The sequence below is a fragment of the Hypanus sabinus genome, chromosome 23, assembly GCF_030144855.1.
Source record: "Hypanus sabinus isolate sHypSab1 chromosome 23, sHypSab1.hap1, whole genome shotgun sequence".
NCBI classification, from domain to species: domain Eukaryota; kingdom Metazoa; phylum Chordata; class Chondrichthyes; order Myliobatiformes; family Dasyatidae; genus Hypanus; species Hypanus sabinus.
In genome coordinates, this window is record NC_082728.1 from 12,281,644 (window position 1) to 12,298,924 (window position 17,281).

At 41.4% G+C, this 17,281-nt stretch overlaps 1 protein-coding gene across 1 annotated transcript in view; it reads right to left on the bottom strand.

Annotated features, from left to right (window-relative positions):
• Positions 1-17,281, bottom strand: part of rptor (regulatory associated protein of MTOR, complex 1) — a 499,208-nt gene that overhangs the window by 140,980 nt on the left and 340,947 nt on the right. Inside the window, exon 21 of the mRNA XM_059948392.1 lies at positions 7,408-7,526. Within this exon, the coding sequence (XP_059804375.1) occupies positions 7,408-7,526 (119 nt within the window). The remainder of the gene's footprint in view (positions 1-7,407; positions 7,527-17,281) is intronic.

A 17,281-nucleotide genomic window follows, 5' to 3' on the forward strand; every position in this document is an offset into this window, starting at 1 on the left:
ATCCAGGGTGTTGAAACTTCTGGTGCAACAGGTTACATACTGGTGATAAATGGGCAGGTTTAGTCAAAGATGTTCCTTTGTTTAATTAGTTGTTAGGAATAATCCAGAAATTTATAGGTGGATAAACATTACATTTATGGCAGGGAAGCTATTGGAGATGATTCTTGTGGATTGGATCTACTTGCACATGGAAAAGCATGGACTTTTTTTCAGGTAGATCATATCTTATAAGGTTTTTTAAAGGTATGATGAAGATGATTGATGAGGGTAAGCAATGGATAGATAGATAAATATATAATTTATTGATCCCAGAGGAAATTACAGTGTCACAGTAGCATTACAAGTGCACAGATATAGAAATATCTGTATATTTGTATACTGCTTTATGTTGGGGGAGCAGCATCAATGCTGGTGATGCAAAAAGACTAAATAAACTCATCAAAAAGGTTGGATCCGTTTGTTCTTGTCAATACAATCTTTTATGTGGTGGTGTGCTGGGGCAATGGCATCAATATGGGTGATGCTAACAGGCTCAATAAACTGATTAGACAGGCTGGCTCTGTTATAGGAGTCAAACTGGACATACTAGATTGCCAACAACAGACTGGTAGAACATGTGAAGGAGAGACCTGGATACTACAAAGACCTCAGTCTCCTCATGAAGTGGGGGTGACTCTGACCCTTCTTGTACACAGCCTCTGTGTTGGAGCTCCACTCAAGTCTTACATCCAGGTGCACCCCCAGGAACTTGTAGGTCCTCACCTCATCCATGCCCTCACTATTAACAGTAACAGGGAGCACTGCAGGCTTAGTCATCCTAAAGTTCATCACCATCTCCTTTGTCTTACTGACGTTGAGTTGAAGATGATTCAGCTTGCACCATTTGACAAAGTCCTCCATCAGGGCCCAATATTTATTCTCTTGTCCTCCCTTTATACATGCCATCGTTGTTTGGACAGTGAGTACAGCAATGGAGAAATCACTCTGCAGCTGTATAAAACTTTGCTAGCTACATTTGGAATTTTTTTGTGCAGTTCTGGTTACTGCAACACAGGAAAGGTGAGGAGGCTTTGGCAAGAGTGCACAAGAGGATTACTGAGATGCCACCTGGATTACAGAGTATTAGCTGTAAGAAGAGGTTGGACAAACTAAGATTGTTCTCTCTCAAGCATGGGAGGCTGATGCAAGGCCTGATATAGGTTTGTATAATTATGAGAGGTGCATAAATTTGGTAGATTATGGGTAGATGTCAACGTCTTTTGCCCATGGTGGTAATGTCAAATACGAGTTGACATAGTTTTTAGAGGGAGGAATGTTAAAAGACGTCTGAGGCAAGTTTTTATACACAGAGAGTGGTCGGTGCCAGGAATACTCTGCCAAGTGGAAGCAGATGTAACAGTGACATTTAAGAGGCATTTGTAATTTGTACAGAAACATGAACATATAAGGATATCGATCATGGGCAGATGGCTGGGAGCAGTTTAATTTTGCATCATGATTGGCAAAGACATTGTGGGAGGAACGTGTGGTGACACTTGTGGGCTGCCCCCAGCACACCCTCTGGAGTGTTGGTTGTTAATGCCAATGATCCATTTCACTGTTTGTTTTGATTTACACGTTACAAATAAACTTGAATCTTGGGATGAAATGCCTGTTCATATATGGTACTGTTCTGTGTTCTAAGAGATCAGTTTAGTCCTGTCACACTGTCAAATTTCTCAAAATGCTTCCAGAATGGTGGCTTTACTGATGGCTGGGCAGATGGTGTTGGGTAAGGATGTTATCATCAGACAACAAAAGGCAAAAAGACATAGGATTAAAATTAGGCCACAGTCCATGGAGCCTATTCTGCCTTTTAAACACAGCTAATTGACATTTCTCTCTCCATCTCATTCTCCTGCCTTCTCCCCAGAACCTTCGACACCCTTATTAACCAAGAACCGATCAAGATCTTGCAAATGACATCATGTCAATCAGTTCAATTAAAAACTAGTTAACTTGGTCAATAGACTATCTGGCCATTACCACATTGCTGTCTAAGAAAAAGGATAATTCTGCATAGAAGCAGGATGTTTGAATCACCCAGGTTGACCATTTAACATTCAATTACACTAATCCTGCGCTAATTCAGTTTCACTCTCCCTACAGACCATAAGGCACTGGAGCAGATTGGGCTATTAGGTCCATTGAGACTGACATGGCGGACGTATTATCTCTCTCTCTCTCTCTCTTTCAACCTCATTCTCCTGCATTCTTCCTGTAACCTTCAACACCCTTACTAATCAAGGGTTACAGTATCAAGGCGTTACCATAGAACTGGGCTCTTGCCCGCAAATGGGCTGACAGATTCAAATAAGAATTAGTGCAGACAATGAAAGAGAACTTAACATTCTAGTGATCCTTCAACACTTCTGCTTCTATGACAAATTCATCAGCAGGATTTCCATTTTGGTTGTTTTTTTTTGGCTGATTTAGCTCTCCGATGGGATAATCAGTTGGCCTGTAAGCAACTGCTGCTGGCAGTTGGAATGCAGAATGCATTTAAGGCCAGCAATCTGATCCCGTCAGTTAACAGTTGAATTCAAAAAATAGAAATACAATGTCAAATTCATTATTCCCCTAAAATAAGCGAAGCTAAGTAAAGCTGAGTGGGATAAGGAATTTTGATTGTGACCAGCACTCTGTACGTCCACATGCTGTGAAACAAAGCAGTCATCTGATTCAGATCTTGTCTCACCTCACCACGCATTTAGTCCATTAGCCTTAGAAGATATTATGGAAACATTCGTGCAGGAGACATACTTACCCAGAAGCAATCACAGAGGGAGATAATTGTTACAACCGTGAATTATGCTCCGGTATAAAGTGAAACAACCCATTGAGACACAATTCACATAAAGATAATACTCTTTTACATAAGTGACTGACACTACTGATTACACGGTGGTATTTACAGAACACCTCAATTGTTCCAGTATCTTACAGTCATACAACATGTAAAGTAGCCTTTACCAGGTCCCCATAAAACATAGGAGGAAAATTCGGCTGTTCAGACCATTGAGTCTGCTCTGCCATTCCATCATGGCTGATTCACTAACACCCTCAACAGCATTTCCTGCCTTCTCCCTGGAACTTCTGACACCCTTACTAATTAAAAGTTATCAACCTCTGCTTTAAATATATAGATGCAAGAAAAAGTTTGTGATCCTTTTGCAATTATCTCCATTAATTACTCATAAAATGTGGTCTGATCTTCATCTAAGTCACAACAGTAGACAAACACAATCTGCCTAAACTAATAACAAACAATTGTACTTTTCTTGTCTTTTGAACATATTGTTTATCAATCACAGTCTAGGCTGGAAAAAGTATATAAACTTTAGTATTTAATAGCTTGCAGAACCTCCTTTAGCAGCAATAACCTCCACCAAGTATTTTCTGTAGTTGCTGATCAGACTTGCACAACGACGAGGAGGAATTTTAGACCATTTCTCCATACGAAACTGCTTCAGTTCATTAATATTTTTGGGATACTTTTCATGAACAGACCTCTTCAGGTCATGCCACAGCATCACAATTGGGTTAAAAATCTGGATTCTGACTTGATCATTCCAAAATATGAATTTTCTTTTTTAAAAAACCATCCTGTTGTTGATTTACTCTTGCGCAGAAAAGGTGGACACCATGGAGGTCTCTGTGGGTAGAGTCTCTGTGACTCTATGGAGTCTCTGTGGGTGGAGGTTAGGAACAGGAAGGGGTCAATAACTTTATTGGGTGTTTTTTATAGGCTGCCTAATAGTAACAGGGATATCGAGGAGCAGATAGGGAAACAGATCCTGGAAAGGTGTAATAATAACAGAGTTGTCGTGATGGGAGATCTTAATTTCCCAAATATTGATTGGCATCTCTCTAGAGCAAGGAGTTTAGATGGGGTGGAGTTTGTTGGGTGTGTTCAGGAAGTTTCTTGACACGGTATGTAGATAAGCCTACAAGAGAAGAGGCTGTACTTGATTTAGTATTGGGAAATGAACCTGGTCAGGTGTCAGATCTCTCAGTGGGAGAGTATTTTGGAGATAGTGATCATAATTCTATCTCCTTTACAATAGCAATGGAGACAGATAGGAACAGACAAGTTAGTAAAGCATTTAATTGGAGTAAGGGGAAATTATGAGGCTATCAGACAGGAAATTGGAGGCTTAAATTGGAAACAGATGTTCTCAGAGGAAAAATATGGAAGAAATGTGGCAAATATTCAGCGGTTATTTGTGTAGATTTCTGTACAGGTATGTTCCAATGAGACAGGGAAGTTATAGTAGGGTACAGGAACTATGGTGTACAAAGACTGTAATAAATTTAGTCAAGAAGAAAAGAAAAGCTTACAAAAGGTTCAGAGAGCTAGGTAATGTTAGAGATCTAGAAGATTATAAGGCTACTAGGAAGGAGCTTAAGAAGGAAATTAGGAGAGCCAGAAGGGACCATGAGGAGGCCTTGGTGGACAGAATTAAGGAAAACCCCAAAAGGCATTCTACAAGTATGTGAAGAGCAAGAGGATAAGACGTGAAAGAATAGGACCTATCAAGTGTGACAGTGGGATAGTATGTATGGAACCGGAGGAAATACTTTACTTCAGTATTCACTATGGAAAAAGAATCTTAGTGATTGTAGTGATGACTTACAGCAGACTGAAAAGCTTGAGCATGTAGATATTAAGAAAAAGAGGATGTGCTAGAGCTTTTGGAGAGCATCAAGTTGGATAGGTTTCAATGAGATCCCCTGCTCATTCTTCCAAAAACTAGTAGGGACCCTAGGGGCATCAAACACTCTTGATACAGATTCCAATTTCTTATTCTCCCTATCTTACATTACTTACCTATACACTAGGGGAAATTTACTGTATTTAATTAATCCAACAGCACTCACAGCTTTAGGATGTGAGAAGAAAATGGAGCACCCAGAGGAGACCCATGTGATTACTGACAGATTACGCGAACTCCACACAGACAGTATTGGAGGTCAGGTTCACTAGAATTGTGAGACCGATATTCTACTTGTGTGTGACTCTAGCATCTTTGCTGCCATTCATTACAACTTCACACTTATCTTTTAAATAAAAGTTGAATGGCTTCTGTTTTGTACTCAAAATTTATTTTATCGGAAGAAGTCATAACAACAGTTACTGAAAAATTCTAGTGAACAGATTGTGGGAGGATATTGAGCTTTAAGAACAGTTGTGTGTTTTAGTGTAACTTTCTCTCGCAAGACAGAATTAGTACTATCATAACTGATGAGTCATAAAAATTAACTGCATCTTGCAAGCATTTAAAATTATAAGGGGTACACATATGAACATATAAATTATTGAGCAGATGCATTATTTGGCATACCTCAGAAGCCTGACTTGAGATAAGGAGTGAAGGGTCTGCCTTATGAGGAATGGCTGGACAAGCTAGGCTTGCACTGCTGAAGCTTAAAACTGGAGGCAGCTGACTGAAACATATAAAAGATCCTGAGGCATCCTGGCAGGGTGCAACTAGAACCAGAGGGCACAGCTGCTGAATAGAGGGATGTCCATTTAGGAGAAGATGAGGAAGAATTTCTTTAGCTAGTAGGTGGTGAATCTGCAGAATTCGATGCTGCAGGTGGCCGTGGAGGCCAGGACAAGGTGGAGGTTGATAGGTTCTTGATTAGTTGGTCATGAAAGGTTATGGAGAGAAGGCAGGGGAATGGGGTTGAGAGGGAAATCGATCAGCATGACTAAATGGTGGAGCAGACTCAATAGGCCAAATGGCCTAATTCTGCTCCTATGTCTTATGGTCTTAACTGGAGAGGATGTTTCCCTTGTGGGAAAATCTAGAACCAAAGACCACTGCTGAAAATAAAGGGTCACCAAAATTTAATAGGTGAGGCAGTTTTGTTTTCTTTTGGAGGGCCATGAGCCTTCGAAATTCTCTATTTTAAAGCTCTGTGACAGCAGATTCTCTGAATGTTTTTGAGTTTGAGATAGATACTGTACATACTTCCTAAGAGGGTGAAAATGTTCTGAGTGTAGATGGGATTGCAGAATTAAGATCAGAAGCCGCTCAGCCATCATCTTGTTAAATGGCAGAGGAGGCTTGAGCAACTGATCAACTACTCTTGTTGCTAATTCACATGCACTTAAGAAACATCCTTCTGTTACGTACCCCTTGGGTATCTTGTGACTGTCACATGACCATGATGTAATTGAATCTCTGCTGAGCACGACGTAATGGTCTTGTGATGGTGGAGTGACGTAATTTTCCTGCCAGTGGGAGGTCATGTGATGGCCTGTTTCAACAGGTATAAAAGGGGAAAGCCTTGCTGTGACGCAAGTCAGTTCGTGGTTTAATTTGTCACTGACTCCGTTATGCTGCGTATTCGTCTCATGACGCAGTTTTGTTTTAAAGTGGAGTTTTACTTTCTGTCTTAAGTTTCAAAAGTTATTGCTGGCAGACATGCACAACGCTGTCAGTTTTAGTCCAGTCGGAGAGTGAAGAATTTATGGAAGTACGGAGACCTGAAGGATCGAGTACAGTTGGTGTCGACATCGGTAATACAGGATCGACCTTATTGAATCCACATTCACAGGGGAGTTGGCTGCATCTGAGATAGCTCCTGCATCGTGCAAGCAGAAAGAGCTGGATGCAGCAGTATTTGCCAAGGAAAGATCAGTGCCTTTAAGCCGTTTTATTTCCTTCGTCATAAATCCTTCGGGCAAGGCATATTTCGCCTGGGCTCAGCAGTAACGTCACGTCGTCAAGGAATTCGTTACTTCAGTAAAGTCTCTCCTAATTGACTGTGTAAATCATTTGGACTTTTGCATTTACTACTTTTAGGAACTGTGTTCGCATTTATTGCTTTAAGAACTGAGTTCGCATTTATTGCTTTAAGAACTGTTCGAGTTGCAGTATAGCTGTTAACTTCCGGTTAAATTAGTCGTTTGTTTACTTTTCACTTTTTTATTTAGCAGTGTTTAATAAATGTTTTATTTGTTTATAAAAAAAAGTCATTCTATATTCATTGTTGCCGTATCATAACACTTCCTAATCATGTCATCGATATGAAAGCGGAACCTTGTATTGTGAGCTGCAGACAATTCTGTGGATAAAACTAGCTGCACAATTTTTACATAACATCATGACACCTTTGCACATTCAACTGAACCAAAAGAACAGGCAGAGGATCATCATCTACAGCTCATCCAAAGGATAATATAGTACTTCTTCAGATTTACTTCTTTAAATGTTCCATCTTAAAGGTTATGAGCTTGGGAACTTAGACTGACACATAATTTCTGGTTGAGATGGAAACACAAAATCTGGCACTTAACGTGAATCCAGCATGACACTTTATAGAATTTGATATCAGTGCCATTATAGTCCACCATACCTTATAAGCAGTGTTGTTGAGCACCTTCATAGCAAGGTCAGAGACCTCTGGGAAAGGATCTGCTGCCAGGTGAAGCAGAACGCGCCAAATCTGAGTGTAGACACTGTTAAATGACACACCTGTGAAAAAGAAAATGGTAAATGTTTAACCCATTAGTGATAACAAATCCGCAAGTCATTCACATAACAGATCAGAACAAAACTGAACTCCGGTAGAAATTCATCCCCCATGTTACAAGGTTTCACTAATATGCTTTTGAACTGCTTAAGTCAACTTCAGTAAAGTTTCTGGAGCAGACTTTACACAGCATGGTAGTGCTGGAGTTGAGTATGATGTTCTCTCAAGGCATTATCCTCTTAACAGGAAACGTCAGTCCATGACTTTGTTAAATGCGTGGATGCTGATGCACGGGCAGCCACCACAGTGTTCCTGACAGATCGGCGTCAGGGTCTAGTGGCATGGAGTGCAAGGTGACTGGGGACGTTTTACTGCTGTGGCCTTCCTCTGCTTTCACTGCCATTGTGATGTGTTATCATCCTCCACCAGCTTCACCACTGAAGTCTTGGTTACGTCACTCTTTGGCTGAAACATCCCCCTGACCTTACCACCATGGGTAACCCTACCAGGAGCTAAGCTCCAGACAGCATCCATTTTAGTCCTGATGATGGGTCTCGGCCCGAAACGTCGACTGTACTTCTTCCTACAGATGCTGCCTGATCTGCTGTGTTCCACTAGCATTTTGCATGTGTTGCTTGAATTTCCAGCATCTGCAGATTTTCTCATGTTTGCGTTTTTAAATCCATTTTAGGATCTCAGGAACCCACAAGCCTTTCCATCTTGTCAAGGAGCATAGTAATTATTGTACGGCGTGTTTAGCAAAAGACATTCTAAGAAATGCTGATATGTGGAAGTGTTGTTAGTGAGACAAAGTGAGGACTTCACTGAATGTCAGGCTTCAGTAAGGAGGATGAGCCAAGAGTAGATAAGGTCTTTTTTTACTTCTCCCTCTTAGTCAAAAGGACTGGGGATACAAGGCAGTGGTTGGGTGCAGGGGGTAGTATTGGAAGGATTTTTTTAAGATTGTTAGAATGCAACTAGTGAGTTACCACAGGGACTAGTGCTGGGACCTTTGCTTGTTACATAAACTAATGACTGTATATGAACGCACGAGGCATGATGAGTAAGTTTGCAGATGACTCTGAAGTGGGTGTTGTGGAAAACAAGGGAGATTACAGAAAGCTACAGCAGGATACAGATCAGATGGGAAGCTGGAAGGAGCATTGGCAGATGGAATTCAACCTTGACAAATGTAATAATGCAGTTTGGTAAGTCAAAAAGGGAGTAGGACATACAGTATAGAGTTATTATTTAGGCACTAAGGAGTATTGACAGCTGAGGACCTTTGGGGGTTCAAGTCCATAGTTCCTTGAAAGTGGCAACACAGGTAGACAGAGACCTATGTTGGCTGAAGTCAGGGCCTTGTGCATTGACTCTTGGTAGGGTCACCCATGCGGGTAGAGGCCAGACTAAGAGTGGTCCACCAGTCCTCCAGGTTCGAGGGTTCAGCTCAGGGCCAACAACCCTGACTGGTCAAAAAGAAAATCGTTATGGAAACCTTGTATATCTGAGTGTAACGGTACAGAGATGGAGAGCTTTCACTGCTGGCCTAAACGCCAGCAGCAGAGCAGGCAGTAAGTAATAGAAGGATTTGGACACAAGGCAGGCAAATGGAATTGGTGTGGAGAGGTATAGGAGCAGTGGGCTAAAGGTCCTGTTCTTGCATTGTACAACTCTATGCCTTTAAACGAGAGAATGAATCGAGTACCTCTCAAACAAGTCTCCTTAATTGGCAATTACATTTATCTTAATTTAGTAGCTAATACCTGATTTGCCAACTCGTTATTTTACTCTCAAAAGCACATCTCAGCAGAAACTCTACAGCTTTAAAATGCAGTATACAAGAAATGTCACCAATCCCCCCAAATTTCTGTCAGACCTTACCAGAGAATTAATGAACTGTAATGTTACAAAGACCGTCGATACCTTTATTTTATACTTTTATAGAACTCATTAGTTGAGTGCTTAGAGCCAATTCTTTCCTAACCCAGTAATGACACAGATTCTGACCTAATACATCACTCGCAGCACTAAGAACACATAATTATTTTGATGCTGTAGGATATATATAAATAATTCAGCAGGCAAACAATTGATAATGAAGCTGCAACAATTCTTGTGCTGTGAAGGATTTAATAGCTATGGGTGCTGCAGCTAAATGTATTAAAATTACACACCAACAAACAACCATTTAGGAATAGATATTAAGATTCAATTATAAATAGGTTTGCTAGCATTTGACAGTAAGATGACCAAAACAAATACTGATCTGTGATACACATGCAAAATGCTGGAGGAACTCAGCAGCTCAGGCAGCATGTATAGAAAGGAATAAACAGTCGACGCTTCAGGCTGAGAAACTTCACCAAGTCCTGTTGAATGAGCTCAGCCCAAAATGTTGACTCTTTATTCCCTTCCAGAGATGCTGCCTGACCTGCTAAGCTTCTCCAGCATTTCATGTGTGTTGCTCTGGATATGTAGCATCTGCAGAACCTCTTACATTTACTCATCTGAGATACTGCACCATTTATAGGGGAAATAAATTTGGTGCACATTGCAAAGGGATTGCTTGTGAGGCAAGTGAAAGAGCTTCAATGACAGCAGCCATGAGTTGAAGGTGGAGAAAGGGGCGAGATTCACAGCAGTCTGTTACAAAGTCAATTTACTTCAAAAAGAGTGAGTTTCTTTACATAGCAAAAAATCAAACTCAAATTCACAGCATTGTAACATACAGTGAAATGTGTCCTTCACAATGAAAAGTTGCTCCAGCATTGTGTGTGTGTGTGTGTGTGTGTTGTTCTGGACTTCCAGCATCTGCAGAATCTTGTGTCTATGACTAACCACAAAAAGTGGTTGAGGCAGGCAAAACGCTTACTTCCTGCCCGTTACACCACTGGTGTTTAGGGCAGCATTGGAGATCCTCCATCTCTGTCTGTCTTTGGCCATCTTCTCTCTTGTGTCCTCATTTCTGCCTCTACAGTATGGCACCAAGTTGTTTGTGATCTCCTCGCTTCCTCCACCCTTCAGGAGTCCAATGACGTACCTGGTCTTGGCGGTGTTCAGGGCTTCCTTCACCATGCAACTAGCTTCCACTTGGTTTTCACTACTGTCAACTATGTGGAGTCCCTGGTGGAAGGGCCCATATTCATGCTAAATTGCTCTATTTCACCCTAAGGATGTACCGGGGTCAGCCCACAACTGTCGTCAAACATTCAAGAGCTAACATAACATGCCTCTAAGGTTCAGGCCGACAACACAAAACCCCTTCCTTTCACCCACCCATCTGCTAACCATATACACCATCCTCCCCCTCCTCAGGCCTCCAACCCCAAGACAAGCTGCCTCTGGGCCTCCAACTCCTTCCAATTAAAGCAGGGCATTTTCTGCATGCACCTGGGTAGGGAATCACATCACACATTTTGGAGTGTTTTAGTTTTGTGGGGTGGAGTACATGGGCTGAAAGTGGCACCAGCAGCATGGATGCAGGTCAGAAACACGGAGGAGACCAGTTGAATAGTTTGCTTTTAGACTGGAAGAAAGCACAGTGCTCCTCAGGGATCAATATTAGCACCACTGTATTGTTTGAGATTTCTTAATGACTCGAGACACTGGTAAAAGGTTACACTTGCAACATTTTGACTGGAGTAAAGCCTTCAGCAGACTTTAGAAGGACACACAGTGGATCGACTGATGAAACGGATTAGATGCATGACGATCTAGTGCTGAAGAGTGTGGAGAGAAGAATGAGAGTCAGCATTAAATAAATGCCATTAGTTTAATGGGGCTCTGCATGAACAGAGACCAGGCAGCGTCTAGGCATAAGCATTAGAAGAGCTGTACAAAAGCTCACAAAATCATTGGTTTTATCAGCAGAACACAAAATCAACGGTGTTATGCCAAACACTTTATTCATTAATTGTAGACTGCAGCTAAAATACACAAAGTGCAAACATTAAGTATTTACAAGGCTGCAAATAAATTCAAATTAAAATATGATTACTACTGTCTATAAAACAGTCAATTCCCTGGGTGGCACACTGTTCCTGGAAATTCCCCACTGTACTCATCGTAACCACATGCTCCCTCTCAAAGGACAGCCGGACAAAAACGTATCCTTGGAAGAGGGGCAGGCAGTTGGCTCTGATTTTCTGCCACCAAGACCTGGGAGTGGCCATCTTGGCCAGGCCCAGAAGCAAGCCCACGAATAGATCATTGCAACCCGCCCCCTTCCGTACTTGGCGCCCGTATACAAGGAGCGCGGGGCTGAAGTGCAACCAGAACCTGAGCAGCAGCCCCCTCAGACATTCAAACAGGGGCTGCAACCTGTCACACTCCACGTAAACATGCTACACTGATTCCTCCTGGCCACAGAATGAACAAGCGGATGGGGTGTCGGTGAACCTGCTTAAAGACCCGTTGCATGGTACTGCCCTATGCAACACCTTCCACCCCAGGTCCCCAATGCACAGGGGAAAGACTCCTGCATAACGAGATTTCCACTGGGGACCTCCCCCGCTGCCAGATGGTAAAACAGACTGCCAAGGCGAGTCTGGTCAGCAGTGGAAGTGAAAAGTGTGCAAGAGTAGCCTGTACAAGAAACGCTTTGGAGAGTCATGGAAAGGTACAGCAGGCATCCCTGCGAGACGGCTCAAGTTACGCAGGACCCTCTCCCGTGTGGTACCCCGAGGTCTGCGACCGATGAGCAACTCCAGCATATCAGGTGGTGGTGCAGCTGGAACCCCTCCCCTCCTCAACACCCACTGTGACAGAATGGAGACCAATTCCCTCGCAGCTAGAGCACCGTCCTCCACTGGCGCAGGAGCACCCTGTCTGGATGAGACTGGACCCCCTACCCTCAACAGCTCTCGGTAAAAGCAAGGCAAAGTGGCAGCAGCCGATGCTGTCCTCTGGAAGCCCCGTGCCCTCCTACAGGCAGTGCCCCAGCGGAGGAAGTGAGTCACATGTGCATGCCATCTCGGGGGTGGGGGGTCATTATATAGGTATCTCTGCAGGGTCCTGAGATGGAGAGCCACATGGTGGGTGCACACACACACACCACTGACTGGCCACCCTCCATGATTTCTAGACTCAGGACCGGAGCAGAGACCCAATGCCTCCTGTCACCCCAGAAGAAGTACACTAGCCTTCTAGATCCTAAAGCAGTGGGTGGAACTAAAGTAATCACCGGTACCATGTCTTTACAATGAAAGTTACTTATCATAGACTGGTGATCCAAGTTGTCCAATTCCATTGTGCCTGATCTATGCAAAAAAACAACTTATAAATACAGCAAAGGGTCTAGCAAAATTGAAAAGGCACAACTACAAAACACAGCCGTGACACATAAAAGTGCCGATGATTTTAAATTACTGTTGGAACCTCAAAACAAACAGGTTAAAGTTTTTGAAAATAAAGTCACAGTCAGTAAAAGGATTCAGGAAGCAAATTATTCAGTAGCTTTAAGACCAGTTCACTCGAGAATGTTTAAAAAACTGTGTGAAAATCTGGAAATGAACACACCAATCTCTTGCTACATATAGAAATCTAGTTGCTTAGCAAAGGATAAGTTCTCAACAGCGTGTTTGAGCTGAAAGGTGAATTGCAGGAGTACTTTCCAGAAGATAGTAGGCCAGTCCTTTGCAGATGAAGACTGGCTGCAAGAAACTAGCCTACAGATATTTTTCATCATACGAATCAGTTCAATAAGCCTCTGTGAAGTTTTGGAGAAAATGTGCTGACTTCAAGTGACAAGATTCTTGGATTTAAAAGGCAACTGAAACTTCAAAAAAAATCATGCTGCAAAAGGAAATCTTGAAATGTTTCCACTGCTGCTTGGGCTTGAGAGTGAGGAAGGATATCAGAAAGTCTCAGTTCTTATTGAAAACCATCTGGAAGAACTGCAGAGCAAAATTGAACAGTATTTTCCCTCCCTTTCAACACAAGTGACTGGGTGAGGGACCCTTTCTCTGAATCTTCTGCTCAGCCTGAGAACTTGACTTTGAGAGAAGAGGATGAACTTTGTGAGCTGCACTCTGATCATGCACTCAAGATGAGATTTACCGACCTGCCACTGGACAAGTTCTGGATTTCTGTGAAAGAAGAGCATCCTGCCATTAATACAAAAGCAATGAACATTTTGTTGCAGCTCTCAACTTCTCACATGTGTGAGCAAGCTTTTTCTTGTTTAATAGGTATCAAGAGCAAGGATAGAAATTGTCTCATTTCAGCTGAAGGTGAAATCTGTGTGTGCTCATTTCATTCGACCCACAGTTGAGAAATTTATCACGTTTGCCTAGGAGTTTTTAAACTTCGTGAAAGAGAAAGAAAGAGTAATTTCAAGAAAGGTAAGCTAAGCCTAACTATCTTTTTTTTAAAGGTTGGCTGAAAATTCACTCTCTACTTACAATTATTTTTGGGTTATTATATCTACAACTGACTGAACACACGAACGTACTGTGAGCTCTAGATATAATAATTTTTATGCAAGGGTTCTCTGAGACTTGTAAGTTATTTCGAAGGTTCCTCCAGGGCAAGAAGGTTGAGAAAGGCTACTCTAACCTACACCTTTTCACATCCTCTTCACAACTCATTTTCCTACCAAGCTTTGTTTCTTCAACAAACATTGAAACATTATAACTCTGCAATCTCATTTAAAACACACATCTCTACTGTGACTAGCTCAGATGAGCACTCAGCCCTTAGAGTAGCTGACTAGTTACTGCATATCAGGCAGAGAACAGCCTGCTTTTCCCAAGGAACTGAAATTTTCTGCAGTAGCTATGTAACGAGAGGATTGCCTTATGAAGGAACCAAAATTTTCTGCAAAATTATGTGAAGAGAGGATTGGCTTATGATTCTGAACAAATTGGGGCTGTATTCTTTGAAGTTTAGGAAAATAGGGTGAACATATGGACACACACAAGATTCTGAGGGGGGGTTTGACAGGGTGGATATTGAGATGCTCTCATTAGTGGGACAGTCTAAAATGAAGGACCATAGAGTGGCAGGCATGTAAAACAAAGGTTTTTTTTGCAGTTTTGATTCTCTGGAGGGTTGTGGAGGCCAGGTCTTTAGTATTGAAGGCAGAAGCTCTAACTTTTTTGTTAGAGCAGTGAATAACTCTAACCACGCTAACCACGACCATCTCACCGTATAAATATCTGACAGATAATTGCAATGCAATTAAGGGCCAAAAACATTATATTCGGGTGACAGGACTGGAGATTAGATTAAATCAAGGATCAGATAAACTCAGTAGCAGCCAGAAACAAAGTTAAACTCAATAAAACAAGGAGATGACCATTTAAAAAGACCATTCTACACATGGCTGTGGATAGATGATCTTCCTGAATAGTCCATGCAGACAATTTTTCCCACAAACTATTTAGGGGAAAAAGCACAACATTTTCCCATTAATCAGAAAGCTTTTGTCATCATATTTGCAAGACTGCGGACAAGAGAATGTCACATTACTGGGAAGCAGCCAAGCTAGTGTCTATTGTAACCAAATGACCAAAAAATGATTGCTTTTTTTCCCCCAGGAATTAAAAGGAGCTGATAACTCTGTCTACAAGTTGTTTTCTGGTTGTCTATTATTACCACATATTCAAACTGAGCTCAGTTTTAATCATGTTATTTTATAGATTTGTTCATCTTGAAAAAAGATTTGCACAGCCCTCTCCTGTGATCAAAAACTTTACCATCAATTAAAATTTCCATAAAATAGTGAGAGAATATTGAGTGAAATGTCTGTCTGATCGGAATGCTGATATATGCCAACCTTAGTTCAGCTGGAAACGATGAACTATCAAGACATAATTTAAAGTTAGTGTAATCTAGTTGTAAGTACTTGATTACACCAACTTCAGATAATTGAGGCACATACAGAATTGGTAATTATATAGGCCAAAGCTGGATTCAAATGTGATTTGGAACAATCACAGTAGACTTATCTGGAATTAACATTGCATAACAGACCCATGCTTTAGCAATGCCATTTTAACAAAGCATAAACACAGGTTTCTTTATCTAGAAATGGTTAGTTAAATCTCACATTTTTTGCCCTTCTCGTCTAATGCCCTAGTAGTACTGCATATAATGACATATATAATGCCTATAAAAAGTATTCACCCCCCCCTTGGTGTTATTCTTTTATTCATACTTTATTGTTTCACAACACTGAATCACAGTGGATTTAATTTGCCTTTTTTTGACAATGACCACCAGAAAAAGATTCTTTTGTGTCAAAGTGAAAACAAATTTCTACAAAGTGATTTAAATTAATTATAAAAATAAAACACAAAGTAACTGATAGCATAAATATTCACCCCTTTTAATATGACACACCGAATCATCACTGGTGCACCCATCTGGTTTTAGAAGTTACATAATTAGTTAAATGGAGATCTGTTTTTGGAGGCCTGTGTGCAATCAGGGTGTTTCAACTGATTGTAGTAAAAAAACACCAGCATGTGGAAGATCCAACATCTGGTGAGTCAGTATCCTGGCAAAAACTACACCATGAAGACAAAAGAACACTCCAAGCAAATCAATGAAAAGGTTATTGAAAAGCATATGTCAGGAGATGATTTCCAGGAGAAAATTTCCAAAGTCACTGAATATCCTTTGGTGTACAGTTAAGTCAATCATCAAGAAATGGAAAGAATGCTGCAGAGCTGTAAATATGCCTAGAGCAGGCCGTCCTCAAAAACTGAGTGACTGTGCAAGAAGTGGGATAGAGAGGGAGGCCATCAAGAGACCTGTGACAGCTCTGGAGGAGTTGTCAAGCTTCAGTGACTAAGATGGGAGAGACTGTGCATACAATAACTGTTGCCTGGGTGCTTCACCAGTTGTAGCTTTAAGGGAGAATGGCAAAGAGAAAGGCACTGTGAAAAAACTCACATGAAATCAACTGGAAGATGGTCCTATGGTCTGATGAAACCAAAATTGAGCTTTTTGGTCATCAAGTGTAAGCTAAACACACACATAATCAAAAACACACCATCCCTACAGCGAAGCATGATCGTGGCTACATTTTGCTGTGGGGATGCTTCACTGCAGCAGGCCCTGGAAGGCTTGTGAAGGTAAGGGGGTAAAATGAATGCAGCAAAATACAAGGAAATCTTGGAGGAAAAGCTGATGAAGTCTGCAAGAGAACTGTGGCTTGGGAGAATACTTGTTTCCCAGCAAGACAATGACCCCAAGCATAAAGCTGAAGCTACACAGGAATGGCTTAAAACAAGAAAGTTAATGTCCTGGAGTGACCAAGTCAGAATCTAGACCTCAGTCTAATTGAGAATTTGTGGCTGGACTTGAAAAGGGCATTTTACTCACGATCCCCATGCAATCTGACTGAGCTTGAGCAGTTTTGTAAAGAAGGATGGGAAAAAATTGCAGTGTCCAGATGTGCAAAGCTGATAGAGACCTATCCACATGGACTCAAGGCTGTAATTGCTACCAAAGGTTCATCTACTAAATACTGACCTGAAGGGGGTGAGTAATTATGCAATCAATTATTCTGAGTATAATAGACCAACTTGTAGAAATTTGTTTTCACTTTGACACGAAAGAGTCTTTTTCTATTGATCAGTGTTAAAAAAGCCAAATTAAATCCACTGTGATTCAATGTTGTTAAACAATAGAACAGGAAAACTTCCAAGACAGCGTGAATGCTACTGATAGGCACTGTATGTGCTTTGATAATAAATTTACTTTGACCGTTAAATTCCAGTGGATTGCCATTATTTGGCTAAGTCTT